Here is a 21,263-nt window from a genome sequence, read left to right on the forward strand (position 1 = left end):
TCTAGGAATCTTCCAAGAGACCAGACGGCACAAAGAGGGTTGACATTTAATGGAAAGCTACAGGCTGTCAAGGAAGAATCAACATGTGCGAAGAGGAAAAACAAGAAGTCGTACCTCAGTGTTCCCTGGCGTCGGGTGCTCAATTCGCCTCAACAATGCCATTGCTCGTTTCTGGAGAGCTGCTCGTCCTAAGGGCAGGTGGTCAAAAAAAGTTTTCAGCTAAAAAGGTCGTTTTATGCGTGGTCAATGTTTCTTTTACAAACGAAGATCCTCAGTCACAGAGACTGGCTACAGAGATAATTAAAGCACATCTTTTAAAGCATTAGAGTTGCTATGTTTTTTTGGTTCCTAGCTCACATGATCGCCTTACAAACAACTTCGCTTCAATGCAGAATAAGCCTGGCAAGGAGATATCAATTTTTAACCCTTGCTGCCCTACCACCCCCATTTTTAAAGCAACTTATAAAGTGAGCCCTCGGGTTGTGTTACAATGCAAAACCAGGCAAAAAAGTCAACACCAGACGGAGCTGCTGACAGTACAGCCATGTATGGAATCAGCCATGTATGGAATCTAATGCACGCAACCGCATTGTCTGTGACTAACAACACTTCTGGCTGCGTTTATTTTAAGCTTTAATCCTCCTGTGCCTGTTAAAAAAAATGCACTCTACAAACCTGAGACTGGGCTCAAATCAAAATCAATGAAGTTACGGATTTTTTTAAAAAAATGAGATATACTTGGCAAAGATTTTAAAATGCCTATTGATTATCACTGTGTGTACAACTGTACAGGTTCTGCTGTTAGGAGACTATTATGATCCCACGGCCAGTTCTTGGAAGGCTGAGCAGACCAAGCCACCGCCACCCCCTTGCTCAGGCACACACTCCTCCTACACAAAACCACAAGGAGAAATCTGTATGTTTTAAAATACTTAAGGGATAAAATGTCTTGATCTTAAGCACTGCATCAGACTACTACTGTGCTGCTAAATGAGTTCTCTCATCAGCATGGGGTCATGTAGACCCCGATACCTTGGATGTTCAAGATCCCCAATGTCCTTTCAGTGAACCCTGCAACACACACACACACCAAAACTGGAGAGGAAGCTTGGCACCCCACAAAACAATCAAAAAAGAACACAGAAAACTGCATTTTACAAGAAACAACTGGTATATTTTTCACATCCCTGTGGGTAAGTTTGGACCCTTTGTGCAATGCAATTAATGCTTAAGGCCAATTGCAATCCTTAACAGAGTTAACCCTTCTAAGACCACTGGCTTCAATGGTTTTAGAGGGGTATAACTTTGTTTAGGATTGCAGTGTAAACCAGAGTCCAGATAAAAGACTGCCTCCCACTTACCTGTTGACATCACATTGCTCACAGATGCAAATTCCATAAAGGTGTTGTAGTTGGGCAAAAAGTTGTGTACCGAGACCTCATCTACTCCACACCTGATGTCTGCTTCCTCACAAAGATGCCGGAAACAGGACATGGCAACCAGCACTGCCTCGGTGTCTGGACTCCAGAGAGACATGTACAGGGCAACCTCCAGCTTCGTCTGGGCTTGGCGACAGACAGGTGTCCCAATGCAGCCCACAGAGCTTTCCTTGGAAAAGAGATAAAAGGGAAGTCAGAAATCACAGCACACACAGAGCAGGAATTACTCTTCAGAAACAAAGCCAAGATGAACTGTGCGCTACACTGGTGACACCACCTGAAGACCACAAATGATGACGTCTCATTAAATGCTGGCGCAGTTCATATGCCATGGCCCAATCATGCCCTGGTCCCTGGGGCGTGCCCAGAGGTCACACACTTCCACCTGCATCAGTTCCTCCCTCCCTAGTTTGTAATTCTGGCTCAGAGGCCAGAGGAAAGGTCTGAGAGAAGCCAGAGGAAGAAGCAGCAGCAGCCAGCCAGGCACCCACCCTTCCACCATCCTTGGATTTCAGGACTCTCCTCATGCCTGAAGGCAACTTACAATTCCAACAATTGAAAACATAAAAGAAAAGTAGAGTCCCATTTACCCTCCCTCCACAAGAGAGTAGCTTAAACCTCACAAAAAGCCCTCACAAATAAAATGACAGTACAGTGCTTCCTAGAAACTTCTGAAGATGGTGCCCCCCTCACCTCCTCAGGGAGCCCGTTCCACAAGGTGGGGGCTGCTACAGAAAAGCAACAGTCTCTAGAACATACCAAACCTTAAGCAGGGGAACAACTAGAAAGAGGCAGCAAGAAGACTGACACTGGAGCACAGGAGAGATTGAAACATCAATGAAATAACATACAGTATTATTATAGTACTTTAAAAAAAACACGCAGTTGAAAAGTTGAAAAGCAGGGCAAAAATACAAATAAAGAAATAAGAGATATGCCCCAGTGGATGCCATGGGGCTGAAACCTTTGCATCGTTGTTTAATGTACTGGCTGCTGTCATTAATGTATTTGCTTACTTAAGAGTCCACCTTTCTCACTGAGACAAAAGGTGAATTTCAAAACTTAAAAGCAACACAATAAAAACACTGGAACACAACAAACAATGCAATAAAATGGTCTACACTTTTTCACAGCCACAGGATAACCTCCTTCTACTTTACTAAAGTGCCCTTCCGAACAATTCCATTTCACACGTGTAAACAGAAACCAGACCCAAACCACCAGCTCAGGCCATGCTGATGTTTTAGTTACCACGAAATGCCTGCCAGTTGCCCACAGCGTTGCAAGGCTTGTTTGGCTGACCTGCTATTCCAAAATTGAATTCTATCTCCTGTCACAACAGTAACTGTTAGGTACAGCAACAGCAGGAACTGCCCTGCAAGGAGGACTGCTCTGCCGAACACCACTGGACACGAAGGGCCGCCCGCACAGCCTGCTTCAGACAGCGGCCCACACTGTGGCCACCCAAAACCGCTTGTTTTTCAAGGGCCCGGTTCTCACGGAAGGTGGTCATAGAATCATAAGAGTTGGAAGGGACCACCAGGGCCATCAAGTCCAACCCCCTGCACAATGCAGGAAATTCACAACTACCTCCCCCCCCCACACACATCCCTAGTGACCAGAAGATGGCCAAGATGCCCTCCCTCTCATCATCTGCCTAAGGTCACAGAATCAGCATTGCTGACAGATGGCCATCCAACCTCTTCTTAAAAACCTCCAGGGAAGGAGAGCTTACCACCTCCTGAGGAAGCCTGTTCCACTGAGGAACCGCTCTGACTGTTAGGAAATTCTTCCTAATGTCTAGACGGAAGCTCTTTGAATTTAATTTCAACCCGTTGGTTCTGGTCCGACCTTCTTGAGCAACAGAAAACAACTCTGCACCAACCTCTATATGACAGCCCTTCAAGTACTTGAAGATGGTTATCATATCCCCTCTCAGTCTTCTCCTCTTCAGGCTAAACATACCCAGCTCCTTCAACCTTTCCTCATAGGACTTGGTCTCCAGACCCCTCACCATGGTCGAACTGTGTCTGGGCAGTACCACTTCACAGTGCAGATAGGGGGCTCTCAGAAAGGAATGCTCTATTCCCCTCCCATCCCCAAAAGTCCCTCAATGTACAAAATTAGGGAGCAGGTTCTAGCTTATTACTGTCCCTAGTTTTTTATGTGCAGGGACTTTTTTAAAAAAGCAGGAGCACTCCAGCTTGTGGGAAAAAAACCACCGCTGCAGTCTGATGTGGTACAGCCTGGCCAGAGACTGCCCATCTCAGTGATACTGAGACCACCAGACTCAACTTCGGTCATGTGCCTGAGCTGTGCTGAGCACGGCACCTCTAGCAAGCTGCCTACGTACCATGCAGAAACTGCCCTTGCTCTTCCGGAGCGTAGCGCCTGGGGTACAGCGCATCATCTCTTCATGATCCAGAGAAATTTGGTTCGCTCCACCCCCAGTGACATCACAGCCCATGCCATAAGGGAAGAGAAAGTGACAGGAACTCCTATCTGATTGCTAGAGAGGAAAAAATAATGATTAAAAAGTCACCAAAGCTCTACAGGGAGGATAAAAAGAAACTGCAAAATGGGTTAGAAGCAACATTTCATCGAAGGAGAGAACGAGACCCTTACAGTCAGGACCTCTGTGGGGCCCCAAAGTGTTTTGAACCTTGCAACAGGACCTGTGATGCATGAATGTCAGCTCCGCTGGGAGTGGGAGAACAGCCGCCTTTGGAGACGGAGCAGGCGAGGCCAGGAGGCAAACACTAACAACAGTAGATGGGGGGACCCGGGGAGGAAACCCGTTCCCAGAGCTGGTTCCCAATAGCACTGGCAAACAGAGAAGAGGGGCCCGGACCCCACCACGCTGCCCAGCGACATCTGAAGCCTTGTTCCAAAAGCCCTGGAGGCCAGCGCTGCCAAGCGGACTGGCTGGGAACAGGCCACCTGACCCCTTCTTCTTCAGCCACTCCTGTGGGAGTGCTTCCTTCTTTCAGGTGGCACCACCTGAAGGCCACCTATCCTCAAGTCCTCCATGCCTGCATTACGCTCACCTTTTGTTCCCCTTTTATTCATTTGTTCTGTAGTGCTATTATTATACAGTTCTCAAATTTTATAATCATATTGTCACGCGGGGGGCCATCACCCGCGGTTGCCCAAGTCGCTGCCTGGGGGGAAGAGGGGGTTAGACGATTTCTTCCGCCTCAGACCAGTCGGAAGGAGAGTCAGCGCTGGTCTCTCCTCCTGACTCAGCCAGTGTGCCTACGAGCGCCCAGCTCTATCTAACACTGGCCTCTGTATCCTCCCCGGCGGTTCTCTCTCTTCCCCCTTTATCCTCCCAGCCAGCGAGCTGACGCCCGGGCCCCGCCCCCCCGGAAGCCGCCTAAATAGCCGGTTGCCTAGGCCGGCGTCCTCCTCCCCTCCCTGTCGTGCTGGGCGTGGGGCGCGGTCCAGCCACCTGCGGGCCCACCCGGGAATCAGCTGCTGGGCGGGCTGGCCCTCCCCCGCCCGATCCTGTGCCGTGGCGGGAAGGCTCCGTGCCGCCCCGCGGCCATTGGGGCCAAGTCTGCTGCCTGTTGGCGGCGCCGGGGGCCGCCGGCGCCCCTCTCTCGTCGCCGTCGAGCCCCTGGGGAGAAGAGGGAGAAGCCCTTGGTAAGGCGACAGGCCGGGGGGAAGAGGGGGAACCGGCCGCGAGGTCTGGGGCGCGGGGTGGGAGCCCCGCCCCTGGAGAGCCAGCCGCGAGGTCCGGGGCGCAGGGTGGGAGCCCCGCCCCAGGACACATATTTTATTGTATTTTATTTTCATTTTTGCTTTTATAGATTTATTTATAGACTCCATTGTCATTGGAATTATACAAGTGGTGCAACTGTCTTACTATTATCATGAATTAGTCTTCCGGTGTTGCCCTATCGAAAATTGTTTTCTTCTTCACTTGATGTTTTATATATGTGAATATGCATTTTACTGGTCAAAGACCGTAACAATAATAAAAGTAAAGTTATTATACTGTTATTATGACAACTCTGGTTACAGCAGAAGAAGCTGTGCTCCCCCCTCTTCCGTTCCCAGACCAAGATCAGGATTTGCCTGCCTCTGCCCAAGCCATCCACACCACACCACACCCCTCGAGGCTTTTAAAACTACATAAAACAGAACGATCAAATTCAAATTTATTAATACGGTCAACTGACCAATAACATGCCAACGCATTAAAATGTCCAGACTCAATAGTTTTGCACCACAGAATCACAGACTGCCCATATAAATGAAGGTGTAAGATCAACAAAAACAACCCGATTAAAATTATCACCTTAAAATTTATAAAATTGTAAAATATTTTAATGATCATTCTTTAATAAAGTGCTGCATATTTTAATAGCAACAGCGCAGAACTTGGCAGTTTGGAGCGTAAGCTGAGGGTCTTCTCCTAATGGGAGCTTCTTTGCCAAAAGCTCAACTGACTCTTCTGGGAATTTACCAAGTAGGGGGGAAATAAGCTTTGATCTAACTTCGTGGTAGAATGGGCAACATATCAGTGCATGTTTGACGGTTTCAATGTCCCACATGGACATAACCTCTCTGGTCTAGGGATCTTCTTATACTCCCCTTTTAAAACAGCTGAAGGTAGGGCCTGGCATCTGGCAAGGGTAAAGCCCTTCCTATCATTAATACGCTCAAGATGAGAAAAATAAGCCACAGGTGAGACTAAGTATCTAGACTTATCAGGTACTAGGGGAAATGGTGATTTTCCAAGGTCTGTCTGGCGTTCAAAGTCTTCCACCCTTTGCTTCAAGAAACTTCATGCTCAGTCTATGCCCATGTCTTAAAGGGTAGGTGGAGAAAGGCCCAGGCAGGCCATCTTATTAAGGACCATCTTTAGCCATGTTGACTGGAACGTATCCTGTAGAAGCAGGGGTAGCAGTCCTTGAGGGATAAGATTTAATTTAAGCCAAAGAGTAATGGAAGCAGTACAAACCCTTGCCACCACCCTCACCAGTCCTGCCTCCAGTCTAGCAGTAGCATTTGATACGCAACAAGGTAAATGGAGGGCTGCTCTCAAGAATTTAGATTGAACCCGCTCCACTGGGACAATGGTAGATGAAGGTGGCCCAAGTAAAGCCCCATATGTCAGTTGTGCCATTGTTTTCGCTTGGTAAAGCTTAAGAGCGGCTGGAAAGTAATGCCCTCCCTTAGTTCTTGAAAATTTAATGATGTTTAAGGCAGATTTTTGCCTTTTCTCTGCTGCGTAATTGTAGTGAGCTTTTCTAGAACCAGAGGCTTGTAAGACTATGCCTAAGTATTTAAATTTGACTACCTGGTCTATTTTGTGGCTATTACTGCTCCATGTTCGTACTTTAGGGCACTCACCAAAGGCCATAACTTTTGTCTTTGAGTAATTAATGTCTAGTTGTTCAACGGAAAACAGAACGATCAAAAACACAATCGGTCAGATCCGGCCCACTTCAAACCAGACGGGCAGACTGGGCCAGGGACTTGTGACTGTGCACCACAGAAGCCGGCGGGAGGAAGTGGGAGGTGGCTCCCAGCCCAGAACCCAAGTGGTGGTTCTTATTCCTCAAAGAACCTGCCTCCGAGCGGATAGAGGATGTCCGTGTACGAACAACCAGGATGCAACAAGACAGAGATTTGTGTCACATCCAGTTCACTTAAGGAGAGCATGCCCACCTGAGTATGGCTGGGAGAGAGGAAAAACATATGGAATATGAAAAACTCCAAGACTCTGCTTTACTAACAATGTGCCTTCAGAAAGATCTTGAGGGAAGGTCAACAAGATGACCCAGAAACTGTGGCTGGTTCATAATGCAGCAGCTCGTTTATTGTCTGGGGCTAGGAGGGTAGCCAGCACAGAGAGCGCGAACCGGCACACCACCAAAGCACCTTGCCCTGCTTGCCATCGAAGAGCTGATAGTCGGGCAAGCGAGGACAGGGCCGGGCCGGAGCAACAAGCTCCCGAGCGTCTTAACAGGGGTGACACAAGCTCCCACAGGAAAGCCCTTTTATGGACTTGGAAGGGGAGGGCCCTGGGTAGGAGCAGGGCGGGGCTTCTCTGGCCAGTTCCCTATTTAAGGCCAGAAGAGAGCAGAGGCCAGGGAGAAAGGCCACGGGTTGCTCAGACTGCTGCTGAAACAGAAAACCCTGGCATCCTCTGAGGGAGAGGAAAGTTCAGACTCCTCCTCAGATTGGTCTGAGGCCAAGGAAGCTCCCCCGGCTCGAGTCCGAGCAAACTTGGAGGGTGCGGCGGGGCCAGCTTCTCACAATATCCATGCCTATTTTAAAATAGCTACACTGGCTGCCAATTTCCCCCCCAGTCCAATTCAAAGTTATTAGCTTTTAAGCCCTTCACAGCCTAAGGCCCACTTATGTGAAGAGACTGTCCTTCAGATATGTCCCTATATCCCCATTACAGTTCTCAGCAAGGCCCTATTTCTGTTTTAGTATCATTTTTTAATTGTAGAATGTTTCAAGATAGAAAACAAAGAAATGAACTCTTCATTGAATTATTTGCATTTACAAAACCAAACATGGTTTAGACCACGTTAAAGCGGACTTATCAATAAATAGTTATTATAATTCTATTTTATTGTTTCACAATAACCCAATTGATATTTTGTGAATAACAGGTATCGTTGATTACTAAAGTATCCTTGCATTGTTGTATATTAATTTAATTCTTTAAAAATATAGGGCTGTTATTTGACAGATCAGTTAACCAACTAAAGGCAGAGGGAGATGGGAACTAACTGGTCATACGCTGAATCTTACAGCAAACATCCCTAAATTGAGAAAATCTTACCTACATATCTTACCAAAAGCATCACAAAGACCAAATTGGCAGTGGAGAGAAAAAAGAGGGCGCAATTTTACCTTGGCAAAAAGACCAAAGAAGAGTTGGGGAAGCATAGCAAAATATGGATATTTGAATTTATGATAAATGGTGCAACTGGTATACCTGCTGGCAATCAGCGTAAGAAATGAAGCTCTCCACTGCTTGTAGTGTATTAACTGTGGTTTGCCTAGATGAGGCTCTAAGAGGGCAGCCTCTTTTTCCGGGGGATGTGATTGCCTCCGGCCTGTTGCTGAGCTCTGCCCGAAGTCCACACAGTGGACATAACTGCTTAGGATCCACACACATACACTGGCCGAGAACATTTCCTCAATTTTGCACCAGCTAAGCCAACCCCATGTCTAAGTCCTGTGTGAATGTGGCTGTATCCACTGCATGGAGACCTGTGGGGGCCCCGGGGCACAACCACCATGGGCAGGATGGCAGGGCCACAAACACACTCCTGCAATACACACAAATCCATGCATAGTTAAACCTCATCACCGGGGAAGTAACGAGGCCATCCAAACACATGAAACAACTGGGTGGAGGGGGAAAAGTTCCGGAGAGAGGACTGACATTTCCCTGGCACCTGGGGGGACAAGGCTGCCAACTCAGAAAAATCTTGAAGCCATCTTATATTTTTACCTCCTTTACCTAGCAGGAACATTAAAGAATGGCTGGAGCTAGTCAAATTTCATCCTAACCGAGACTATCCATTATTAACAAGAGAAGGAAGGGGGGGCAAGTCTCAAGCATTCACTCACTTTGTTTTTCAGAAGAAATTTGTTTCTGCAGATCATTATCTCTCGCAACCACTTGAGAATTTCCGTGCTGCTGATAATCTGGTTGGTTGTGAGTCTCTTGCAAATACAAAACAGCATTTGGGAGCTGCAGGAACACAAGATTAGAAATCGATTGTCGGCATCTCAACATCCCAAGCATCTACCGGAACATCAGATTACAATATCTAAAACAGAGAGTTACCATATTTTTCGCTCCATAAGACGCACCTGACCATAAGACGCCCCTAGTTTTTAGAGGAAGGAAAACAAGAAAAAATATTCTGCCAAATAAAGACCCCCGTCCGGTTTCCAGGGAGTCCCTGGAAGCCGGGCGGGGGTCTTTAAACTGCTCTGCGCTGCCTGCCTAGGCAGCGCAGAACAGTTTTACCTCCCCTCCCCCACTTCCCGGTCCGAGGCTCAGCTGTTGGGCGGGGACCCACCCGGCTTCTAGGGACTCCCTGGAAGCCGGGCGGGGGGTCTTGAAAGGCCCCAGGTTCAATCTCCAGCATCTCCAGTTAAAGAGCCCGGGCAGGTAGGTGATGTGAAAGACCCCCTGCCTGAGACCCTGGAGAGCTGCTGCCGGTCTGAGTAGACAGTACTGACTTTGATGGACCGAGGGGGGGGGGTCTGATTCATTAGAAAGCAGCTTCATGTGTTCATGTGTATTTTGGAGGGGGCTGTGAGCTCAGTGGCGGAGCCTCTGCTCAGCATGCAGGAGGTCCCAGGTTCAATCCCCAGCGGCATCTCCAGTTGAAGGCAGGTAGGCAATGGGAAAGATCTCAGCCTGAGACCCTGGAGAGCCATGGGGAGGGGGCTGTGAGCTCAGTGGTGGAGCCTCTGCTGGGCATGCAGGAGGTGCCAGGTTCAATCCCCAGCGGCATGTCCAGTTAAAGGGACTAGGTAAGTAGGTGATGGGAAAGACCCTTGCCTGAGACCCTGGAGAGCCATGGGGAGGGGGCTGTGAGCTCAGTGGTGGAGCCTCTGCTGGGCATGCAGGAGGTGCCAGGTTCAATTCCCAGTGGCATCTCCAGTTAAAGGGACTAGGAAAGTAGGTGATGGGAAAGACCCTTGCCTGAGACCCTGGAGAGTCGCTGCCAGGCTGAGTAGACAAGACTGACTTGGATGGACCGAGGGGGGGGGTCTGGTTAAGCATAAGGCAGCTTCACGAGGAGGGGCCCGTGGCTCAGTGGCAGAGCCTCTGCTTGGGCATAGCAGGAGGCCTCCGGTTCAGTCCCCGCAGGGCGCCTCTGCTCCCACCCGCCCCTGGCCCAGGCGAGCCTGGCGCTGCCAGGCCGCCTCCCCCCCCCCCCCGCTGCACAGAGGCCAGGCAGGGCGGGCGGAGAGCGAGACTGGATCCCGCCGCCGGGACGATCCGCCTGGCCCTCCGCGGGGGGAGGGGAAGCCGGGGAGGGGGGAGGGGAAGCCGGGGCGGGGGGGAGCCCCTTCTGAGGAGACCCTCCTTCCTTCCCGGGCGGCAAAGGAAGTCAGGCCGTGGGTCTGGTTACCTCCAGCGCCGGCCGCCCTGGAGCCCAGCAGCAGGAGCCGCCCCAGCACCACCATCTTCGACCCCCGGCCCAGGCCTCCTTCCTGTGAGGACTCCCGGGAAGGGGGGCGGTGGGGGTTTAAACCTCCCCCCCCCCACACTTCCCGGCCCTGAAAAGCCCCCGCCCAAGCTGAGCGAAGGCTGAGTGAAGGCGGCGTCTCCCACTCAGGCCTACCCCACCCCCCACCCCCGGCCTTCCTTTTTTCCCTCTCCCACTTCCCCCTTGGCGATCCCTGCTGCACGGAGGCCGGGCGAGCGGAAGGGAAGGAGGGAGGGCCGGGCGGATCGTCCCGGCGGCGGGATACGGCCTCGCTCTCGGCCCGCCCTGCCCGGCCTCCGTGCAGCGAATGGTGGGGGGAGGCGGCCTGGCAGCGCCGGGCTTGCCTGGGCCAAGGGCAGGTGGGAGCGGAGGCGCCCTGCGGGGACAGAACCGGGGGCCTCAAGCAGAGGCTCTGCCACTGAGCCACGGGCCCCTCCTCGTGAAGCTGCCTTATGTTTAACCAGACCCGCCCCCTCTCGGTCCATCCAAGTCAGTCTTGTCTACTCAGTACTGTTGTCCTGAGGCTCAGGAACGGGAAGCGTGCGGGGGGAGAGGAGGTTAAACTGCTCTGCGCTGCCTAGGCAGCGCAGAGCAGTTTAAATACCCCGCCTCCCAGCTGGCCGTCCGGGCGGGGAACGCCGGCTTGTGTTCGGGCGCGCCCAGCTGGCTGGCGGGAGGGGCGGGGGTCCGCACATTCGCTCCATAAGACGCACAGACATTTCCCCTCACTTTTGAGGAGGAAAAAAGTGTGTCTTATGGAGCAAAAAATATGGTAGTTCCAAAGCCAGGGTGGCAGATGTACAAATGCTCCAGCCCCACCAACCCTGTCTACATCCTCAATATCCCTTTGAAGTGGTGTAAACAATGCCCCAAATCGGAATGTAACAATATTCATTGGCTAAACACTTTGCAGGCATATGAAAGACAGGGGTGGAAGTCAATACTTTAGAACATTACAAGTGATTTCACTCATCAGTTTGGTCTCCCTACTGGTCTCGAATCTAGCTGTTCTACTGCAAACCAACATGACCACCCTCTGAATATATATTTGTTTACTTCATCTACACCCACCTTTCTCCCCAATGGAGACCCAGAGCGGCTTACATCATTCTCCTTTCCTCCATTTTATCTGCACAACAACCCAGTGAGGTAGGTTAGACTGAGAGTGTGTGACTGGCCCAAGGTCACCCAGTGAGCTTCCATAGCAGACCGAGGGTTCGAACAGGGATCTCTCAGATCCTAGGGCCAACGCTCTAACCACTATGCAACACTGCCATCTATATGTAGATGTAGACAGCAGTTGTGCAGGGCGGGACTGTTTCGATGGTGGATCCCTGACTGTGAGACTCCCCGCAATGCAGGGCTGGTCTGGATCCCTCAGTGCTGGGCTTTAGGAAAGCGGCTGTTGCTTCAGAGGGCTTTGGCCACAACCAATACGTAAATACTGCTTTAAGCAGCCATGCTGACTTTAATGCAACTGCTGGTATGATTTTTTAAAGAATGCTATACTATGCTTTAAAAATATTTATTATATAACTAATCATTAATTTACCAAACTTTATAATACATATATCGCTATACATTCTCCTAGCATTTAGAAACGTATACCAATAAGCCGTTTTTCAAAACATTTTCCACTATCAATCCATCTGTGAGATCTCATGTTCTTTCTAAAGGTAAGGATAGTCCCCTGTGCAAGCACCAGGTCATTACTGACCCATGGAGTGATGTCACATCTTGACGTTTACTAGGAAGACCATGTTTACAGGGTGGTTTGCCATTGCCTTCCCCAGTCATCTACACTTTACCCCCAGCAAGCCAGGTACTCATTTCACCGACCTCAGATGGATGGAAAGCTGAGTCAACTTTGAGCCGGCTACCTGAAAACGACTTCCGTCGGGATCGAACTCAGATCATGAGCAGAGCTTGGACTGCACTACTGCAGCTGACCACTCTGCACCACGGGGCTCCTCGTGTCCTTTCTACAGAGCTGATAATTAGAAATCTCCCTCTCTCTTATTTCTTCAAGCCACCCTCCTTCTGTTTTCAAATAGGTTTGTTTGCTTTAGACAGTTAAGCCACCCTTGGTTCCTGATGTGTGGAAAGTCAGACTGCATGTGATTTTCAGAACACCCACCCACGGGGAGGCAGGCAATGGCAAACCACCTCCAAACATCTCTTGCCTTGAATACCCTCATGGGCCAGCTGTGACTTGATGGCATTTTCCACCACATATTTTTGGTACTATTAAGTTATTTTAATTTATTACCAGTACTAACAACTAATAACCATATTGGCTATTCATGAAGTCAACTGAGGAAGCAATTTGGGTGTTTGCAAGAACAACAGTTTGGCAGCTGCAGCCCCTCCTTACAAAACACACCCTGTCCACCGCCCAGCCCATGCACTGGAGGGATGGCAAACCATCTTGCCTTTGTTCCATCCCCACCAAATACAGCAAATTACAACAGAGTCTCACCAGGAGCTCTTGGGATCTGCTGAGCACTATACAGGCTTGCCTAGGTCACCCTCCTGAGCACCTGGCTTCTAACAGTGCCGTCTCCAGCAAAGTTGCTTGATTTCAATGGACTTAGAAGGGAATAACTCCATTCAAGTTAGACTAATAGTTCACTGGACTGGACCATCTCAAACCTCCACTTCAACTCTCTCTCTAACTAGGGTATCTTCAACCTTAGGGAATTCCTCTGATGCTGTTTACTTGAATATCCAATTCCATCCTGCACTAGAGTTAAGATAAAAGTATACCTTTTAGCCACATCACAAGTCCAGGAAAGCCAGTGTTGCCAAGCCCAAGACGGGTGGGTGCTCACCTGATCTCCCAAAATGTCTCTACAGGTGCATCTGGATTCCACAGGTCAATGCTGTCTAACTGATGAAGTACGAGCAAGGCCTGGACATACAAAGGGAGAAACTTCCTCATTAAAAAGTGTTACGATGCAGTATTTTTGGATACACAGCAAAATAATTAATTCAAATTTTAGGCCATGGAAAATAAAGGCCCCTAAATTGCACATTCAAGGTTGGCGGAATAAAACTGGGCATGTCAAGCTGCTAAACAGGTGAAGGGAACGGCGGCTGCAACAGACAGGCTCTGGCCAACTGGGCTAGCGTCAGCCACTCCCGATTACAGAGCTCCTGCCTGTACAAAGAACAACATGCACGTGGACTGGCAGGCAGGCTGTATGATATGTATTTAGATATTCCTACCCCCACTTTTCTCCTCCATGGGGACCCAAAGCCGGTTACAACACCTTTCTCCCCTCTTCCATTTATCCTCAGAACAACCCTGTAAGGTAGAGGTTCAGCTAAGAGCATGTGACCGTCCCAAAGTCACACAGCAGCCTTCACAGGCGTCATGGAGATTTGAACCTGGGTCTGACACCCTAAGCACCACAGTCACTGTGCTATTCCTAAGCTGAAGTGCCTTCAATGTTGGAATTCTAGCATACATGCTTGGACATCCATCAGCCCCCCTCTCCAATCCCCCAAGAAGGTGTCAGGGTCGACAGAGCCTAGAAGTGGGCCCTGGGGAGGCCACAGCTCCCCAGAAACAGGCAGAAGAAGATGCCGCTGCCAGGCCAACACCCTAAGACATAGCTCCACCCACCAGACACTGAGGCCCAGCAGGCAAATGTTTCATGGGACTTCCCCTCCAAAACAGGAGCCAGTGCCGGCCTATTTGAAGCTGGCCGCACCACTGGCCAAGGAACAACAATAAGCACAGCAGAAGGGGGGGGGAGTTCTGGACCTTCCCCTCTCCCTGTTGGAGGCCTCAGTGGGGGGAGAGCCCCCAAAGGAGTTCCTGCCATCCAGCACCCTTTGTTGCCTGAAGGCTGCCCAGAATCGCTGCAGCGCAGCACTGAGGTTCTTCTTTCAACACAGGTCACAAGGCTGAGAAAGAGGCCACCAAATACAGGGCTAGGGAACTGGGAAATACTCTGGTGAAAGAGGCCCCAGTTAAGGTTTCTCTAGCCTTGTTTTTGCCACTCGCGGCCTGCATAAAGCACCAGCCTGCTCCCCACTGTAGGCTGGGTTAGTTTCCACCAGCCATCTATAAGGGAAACCTCAGGGAAATTTTCAGAATTATGGAAGCTCAATCAGAACTAGAATTAAGTCAGACCTACATCAAAACAAGCTACTTTTGTTTTTTACAAGATGCAGCAAACTCCCATGGTTTGAAGTCTTGAAGAAGCTGACAAAAATTTCAGCACAACGCAAAGACTTCAGGAACACATTCTCCATCTACAAACAGGGCAGACACGATACACATATAATGCAGTTTGCGAATAAACGGATGGGACTGTTGGATACTTGCATACAGCGATCTAATTAGACACGTCCACTTTTGTGGCAGGCCAGAACATGCCTGGGTACAGGATCAGAGAATTACGTTTTGTGATTTCCCTGCAAGCCAGGGTTTAAACCGGGACCAAACCAGAGTTTAGGATCCTGGTTTGCAGAGAAATGGCCAACCTCCATTCGTTGGATCAGACAGTTTGCTGGAATAATATGGTTTGCAATGAAAGCAAAAATACTTAATTATCCAACCATGTGCAAGTGAAGTAAGGAAGGGGAAAAGAAGGATCCCTAGGACTACGCAGACATGAAGCTGCCCTTCTACCAAGTCAGTCCACAGCTTACTCTTACTGCTTATTCTGAGAGGCAGCAGCTCTCTCAGAGTAGCAGGCTGAATTCCCCCCTCTCACCTACAGCCTGACATTTTAATTGAAACTGGAGCCCCTGGCAGGGCACAGCAGGGGCTCTCTGCCAACGAGCAAACCTCAGCTGGCCATTAAGCCTGAACCAAACTGCACTGACGGATTAGCATGCGCGTGTCCACATGGCAGCTCCTTACCTCCATGGCTTCTTGTGCTATTTCTGGCATGCTGGATTGTGGAACCAGCTGCACAAGCCCCGTTATCAGCTCCGCTGTGCTGCCCTGCGTCTCTGGGCCCTGCTTCCTTGGGTTCTGTAGAAGAAAAGGGGGCCGTTTTCTTTGCAGGCCTGACTTCAGCAATGGTTCGGTTATAAAGGCACTTCTCCAGGCCACGTTCCAAAGAGCTGGCTTAAGAACAGCCATGTCCATGACCAGCAGGCTCTTTGGACTCTTCTCCCCACCCCTTTACTTAAAAGAAGGTTTGTCATTAAAGGAGTGAGTTTCTGGCTCATACGTACCCCTCGTTTACAGCAAACCATAGTTTGCAGTTACTACAATGAATGGGTGTTCTCTGAACAAATGGGAACCATAAAATTTTAAATCCTATTTTCCAATTCTGCTTTGGAGGGCAAGCAGAAAAGGTGTTTTCACTCTCTCTTCTCTGCAGCCAGCTCACTCCCCCTCCTGGCAGCTGCCTGGGTGCTGCGATAAGATCGCAGAGGCTGCAGAGAAGGGGAGGGACTTTGGGGGGAGAAGAAGGGCCCTCCACTACCAGCCCTGGTGCACAGCTTCCCCATCATCCTCCAGTCCCTCCAGCAGCAGCGACTTCAAGGTGGGAACCAACTGCCAACCACAAGCCTCACTGGGTAATGGCCTCACCCACTCTCATGAAATATGGAGTCAGGCCTCTTTGGGGAATGGGGTTCAGAAGAGCCACACGAGGCTCCCGAGCCACTGAGCAAGTGCCACTGTCTTAAGCTTTCCTATGTGGATGGCTAGAGGCCAAAGCAATGTGCAAAGTATCAAAATATGGAAGTGTTCCATGAATTACTTCTCATCGTTAATTGCTTTAATGTTTTGATTCTCATATTTTCGTTTCCGAATTATCTGGTTCCTGGCTGGAAAGTCTCTGCATGTTTTCTGCTCAAAGACTGTGGAAAAACAACCCAGATGTCCATATCAAACATATTAGTTTAAAACAAAAAGGGGGGGTTACACTTACATAAAGCAAGAGTTTTGGGTCAGCGTGGATCAGTTTTACCATCGACAACAACAAGACTTTGTAGTTTCTGGTTTCAACATCTGTGGGTTTCTCCTTAAACTTAAGACTTGTCATTTTCTCTTTAAAGGTAAGACTCTAAGGAAGAAAACAGCAGGACAGGTCAGGTCAGCAAGGCATTGCCAATTCCAAGTAAGCCTCCAGAGGGCACGAGGGAAGCCACTTGGGAGCTGAGGGTAGATGTGTACCACCAGCTGCCTCATTTGCCAAATTTCCATGAGCCTGATGTCTTGGAAAAGTGGTGGAAGGAAAGCAAAAAGAGCACAAATCGCTTACAAGTAAATACATGTCCCTGTCCTGCTTGCACACAGCTTCCCTTGTGCACTGGCAGGGGGGTGCACATATTACTAAAAACAAAGCCTCAGCTTTCACTACATGCAAGACACGGCCAGGTCCACAAAGATCTGGCGGCCCAAAAATCAGAAACGTCATTTAAAAAACATCAAGCTTCCAGCCCTCTTTGCAATTGCTGGGAAATTGATAATGTGAAGGTGATATATTCCAGAATGCTATCATATGGGTCCTTCTCTTCAACATGTTTTCACATCATACCTTAATTATTCCCATGCAGTACCACACAGCATTTTATAAGCGGGTGCAAATCAAACTCTAGTTTAAGGAACTACCCAAAGATGTATTCTACATCTGGGTAGCAAAAATGAGGGACATGCATGGGAGATACACTTATGGGCAGCAAGTGAACAAGATCTGAGGGTACGGGTGGGCTGTAAGTTAAATATGAGCAGCCAGTGTGATGCAGCGACAAAAAAGCTAATGCAATCTTGGGGTGCATCAACAGAGGCATAACATCCAAATCACAAGATGTCATAGTTCCGCTATACACAGCATTGGTCAGGCTGCACCTGGAGTATTGTATGAAGTTCTGGAGGCACCACTTCAAAAAGGATATGGACAGAATCGAACAGGTGCAGAGGAGAGCGATGAGGATGATCAGGGGCCTGGAGATCAAGCCCTTTGAGGAAAGGCTGAGGGACTTGGACATGTTTAGTCTGGAGAAGAGGAGACTGAGGGAGTATTTGAAGGGCTGTCACTTAGAGGAGGGCAGGGGGCAGTTCCTGTTGGCAGCAGAGGATAGGACTCGCAATAATGGGTTTAAATTGTGGGTGGAAAGGTATTGGCTGGATATTAGGAAAACATGTTTTACAGTAAAATGTTTTACAGTAAACAAGTTGTTCGATAGTGGTCTTTTAAACTGGAGATGCCAGGGATTGAACCTGGGACCTACTGCATGCCAAGCAGGTGCTCTTCCACTGAGCCACAGCCCCTCCCCATCTGAAACAGTATGGTCCATTCCACCACCTTGGAGTTTACCACCTCATTCTGCTGGATGTACAAGACCACCCCCTCAATGACAATCAATGTTAGTGGAGCAGATGGGCTGAGGAAGAGATGCCGACATGGCCAGTAACCATTTGAATCTCCTGTCTGATACATTTCCATCCCACAAATGTTCTTGGAATGGCAGCAACCAAGCCACTGGGAAGTTAACCACCAGTCTCTGTCCTTTGGTAGGACAGGAGCAACGTCCAAGCCCCTTTTCATCTTGGTTGAGTGACTGTCCCCAGACAGACAGAGGAAGGGTCATTGGGAAATGTTTACAACCTCTACTTTTAGGACTGCAATATTGACACCACTTTCATGGTAACAGACCCACTGTTGCTAACATTTGCAAATGAAGGCCTCTTCCTTACCGTCGTCATGCGTATTGGCGTGTGCACGCCAGAGCCTTGTAGAGCTTTGTGAAGGGTTTCGCTGAACATGCTGCGGAGCTCCATGGAATGACAGTACACTGCATCGATCTTCGGCCACCAGTCCAGGGCAGACTAAGAGGAGGGGGGGAAGGCACCAACAGGAAATCATAGTCAGAAAGGACTCAATGGACCATGGATGGCTATCAAAAATATACCACTCCAGTGGTTAAGAGTACACAGTTCTGTCTGCACGGTAATGTTTTCTTTAGTTTCAGGCAACCGACAGAACTATTTAAAGGGAATCACACATATAAACCTCTTCCCATACACACCTGTCAAAAGTCAATCTTCCCCGCCCCAGGAAAAATGCTGGTGGTGGGTAATACTACAAGTTCTGGAAGTTAGTCTCCCTGTTGCAAATCAAGAACCCCAAAGTTCAAGGGATTGCCTGAGTGGCCTTCAGTTTCCTTTAGGGAGGTAAAGTCGCTAATTGGCCAGCTCAAAAATTACAAGACCCCTGGAATTGATGGCATTCTGCCAGAATTTTTGAAAAATAATATGGAATGGTGGACTCCCTTCCTTACCTCACTTTCTACTTTTATTGATTCCATAGGGTGTATTCCTAAAAATTGTGTGTATGTGTTAAGTGCCATCAAGTCGTTTCCGACTCATGGCGACCCTATGAATCAATGTCCTCCAAAGTGTCCTAGCCTTAACAGCCTTGCTCAGATCTTGCAAATCGAAGGTCATGGCTTCCTTTATAGAGTCAATCCATCTCTTGTTGGGTCTTCCTCTTTTCCTGCTGCCTTCAACTTTTCCTAGCATGATTGTCTTTTCCAGTGACTCTTGTCTTCTCATAATATGTCCAAAGTACGACAGCCTCAGTTTAGTCATTTTAGCTTCTAGGGTCAGTTCAGACTTGATTTGATCTAAAACCCATTGATTTGTTTTTTTGGCTGTCCAGGGTATCCGTAACACTCTCCTCCAACACCACATTTCAAAGGAATCTACTTTCTTCCTATCAGCTTTCTTCATTGTCCAGCTCTCACACCCATACATAGTAATAGGGAATACGATGGCATGAATTAACCTGATCTTGGTGGCCAGTGAAACATCCTTACACTTAAGAATCTTTTCTAGCTCCTTCAAGGCTGCCCTTCCCAGTCTCAATCTCCTTCTGATTTCTTGGCTGCAGCCTCCCTTTTGGTTGATGGTGGAACCAAGGAATAGAAAGTCTTCAACAATTTCAATTTCCTCATTGTCAACCTTAAAGTTGTGTAATTCTCTTGTAGTCATTACTTTTATTTTCTTGATGTTCAGCTGCAGTCCTGCTTTGGCACTTTCTCTTTTAACTTTCAGCAGTAGTCATTTCAAGTCCTCGCTATTTTCTGCCAGTAATGTCGTATCATCGGCATATCTCAAATTGTTAATGTTCCTCCCCTCATTTTTCACTCCACCTTCATCTAAATCTAATCCAGCTTTCCTAATGATATGTTCTGCATACAGATTGAAGAGTTAGGGAGATAAAATACATCCTTGTCTAACACCTTTGCCAATTGGAAACCATTCTGTTTCTCCATATTCTGTCCTAACCGTGGCCTCTTGTCCAGAATACACGTTGAGCATCAAAACGATCAGATGTTGTGGCACACCCATTTCCTTTAAAACCAGCCACAGCTTTTCATGATCCACACAGTCAAAAGCTTTGCTGTAATCTATGAAACACAAGCTGATTTTCTTCTGAAATTCTTTTGTATGCTCCACTAACCAACGTATGTTTGCAATATGATCTCTAGTGCCTCTTCCTCTTCTGAATTTAGCTTGAACATCAGGCATTCCTTGTTCCATATATGGTAACAGTCTTTGTTGTAGGATTTTGAGCATCACTTTACTTGTATGAGAAATTAATGTGATGGTTCGATAGTTGCTGCAATCTTTGACATCTCCTTTCTTGGGAATTGGGATGTAAACTGATCGTTTCCAGTCTGTGGGCCATTGTTTTGTTTTCCATATCTGTTGGCATATTCTTGTCACGATTTTAACGGACTCTGTTTCTGTGGCTTGAAATAGTTCTATTGATATCCCATCTGTTCCTGGTGCTTTGTTTCTCCCAATTGCTCTCAGTGCAGCTTTCACTTCACTTTCTAATACTGTAGGTTCTTCTTCAAAGGATTCTTCTTGGAAGGAATCTGTCATCCTTTCAGCTCTTCTGTATAGTTCTTCAGTGTATTGTTCCCACCTTTTCTTTATTTTGTCCTGTTCAGTTAATGTATTTCCATGTTGATCGTTCAGCATACCTAACCGTGATTTAAATTTCCCTTTGATTTCTTGGATCTTGTGGAACAGATCTCTTGTTCTTCCTTTTTTGTTGTTCTCTTCTGTTTCTTCACACTGGTTATTATAATAGTTCTCTTTGTCTCTACGTGAAAATCGCTGGAATGCTGCATTTAGACTTTTGATTCTGTTTCTGTCACCTTTTACTTTTGCTTCTCGTCTATCCTTAACAATTTTAAGAGTTTCCTCAGTCCTCCATCGAGGCTTTTTATTTCTTTTGGCTACAGGAATAGTCTTTGCACACTCTTCCTTGATAATATCTCTAGTTTCCACCCATAGTTCTTCTGGTTTACATTCATTTGAACTAAGTAATGCAAATCTGCTCTTTACATGGTCTTTAAACTCTTCAGGAATGTTGCTTAGATTGTATTTTGGTGCTATGAATGCTCTAGTATTTTTCTTCAGCTTTATCTTGATTTTCGATTTTAACAAATCATGATCTGTACTGCAGTCGGCTCCTGATCTTGTTTTGGCCGAGAGAATAGAGCTTCTCCCTCTTCTGCTTCCAATTATGTAATCTATTTAATTTCTATACTGGCCGTCTGGTGATGTCCATGTATACAATCGTGTATTTGGTTGCCTGAAACATGTGTTTGCAATGAACAAATTGTTGTC

At 48.1% G+C, this 21,263-nt stretch overlaps 1 protein-coding gene across 2 annotated transcripts in view; it reads right to left on the reverse strand.

The window, feature by feature from the left end:
• The window catches only part of NF1 (neurofibromin 1), a 310,275-nt gene that overhangs the window by 206,568 nt on the left and 82,444 nt on the right, over positions 1-21,263 (reverse strand). For both annotated transcript variants that reach the window (XM_056865591.1, XM_056865590.1), the window contains exons 12-19: positions 18,315-18,446; positions 16,546-16,680; positions 15,522-15,635; positions 13,477-13,556; positions 9,045-9,168; positions 3,793-3,948; positions 1,362-1,608; positions 115-188 (exon numbers count right to left, since the gene is read on the reverse strand). In XM_056865591.1, the coding sequence (XP_056721569.1) occupies positions 115-188; positions 1,362-1,608; positions 3,793-3,948; positions 9,045-9,168; positions 13,477-13,556; positions 15,522-15,635; positions 16,546-16,680; positions 18,315-18,446 (1,062 nt within the window). The remainder of the gene's footprint in view (positions 1-114; positions 189-1,361; positions 1,609-3,792; positions 3,949-9,044; positions 9,169-13,476; positions 13,557-15,521; positions 15,636-16,545; positions 16,681-18,314; positions 18,447-21,263) is intronic.

Source organism: Euleptes europaea, chromosome 19 (assembly GCF_029931775.1).
Source record: "Euleptes europaea isolate rEulEur1 chromosome 19, rEulEur1.hap1, whole genome shotgun sequence".
Classification (NCBI taxonomy): Eukaryota; Metazoa; Chordata; class Lepidosauria; order Squamata; family Sphaerodactylidae; genus Euleptes; species Euleptes europaea.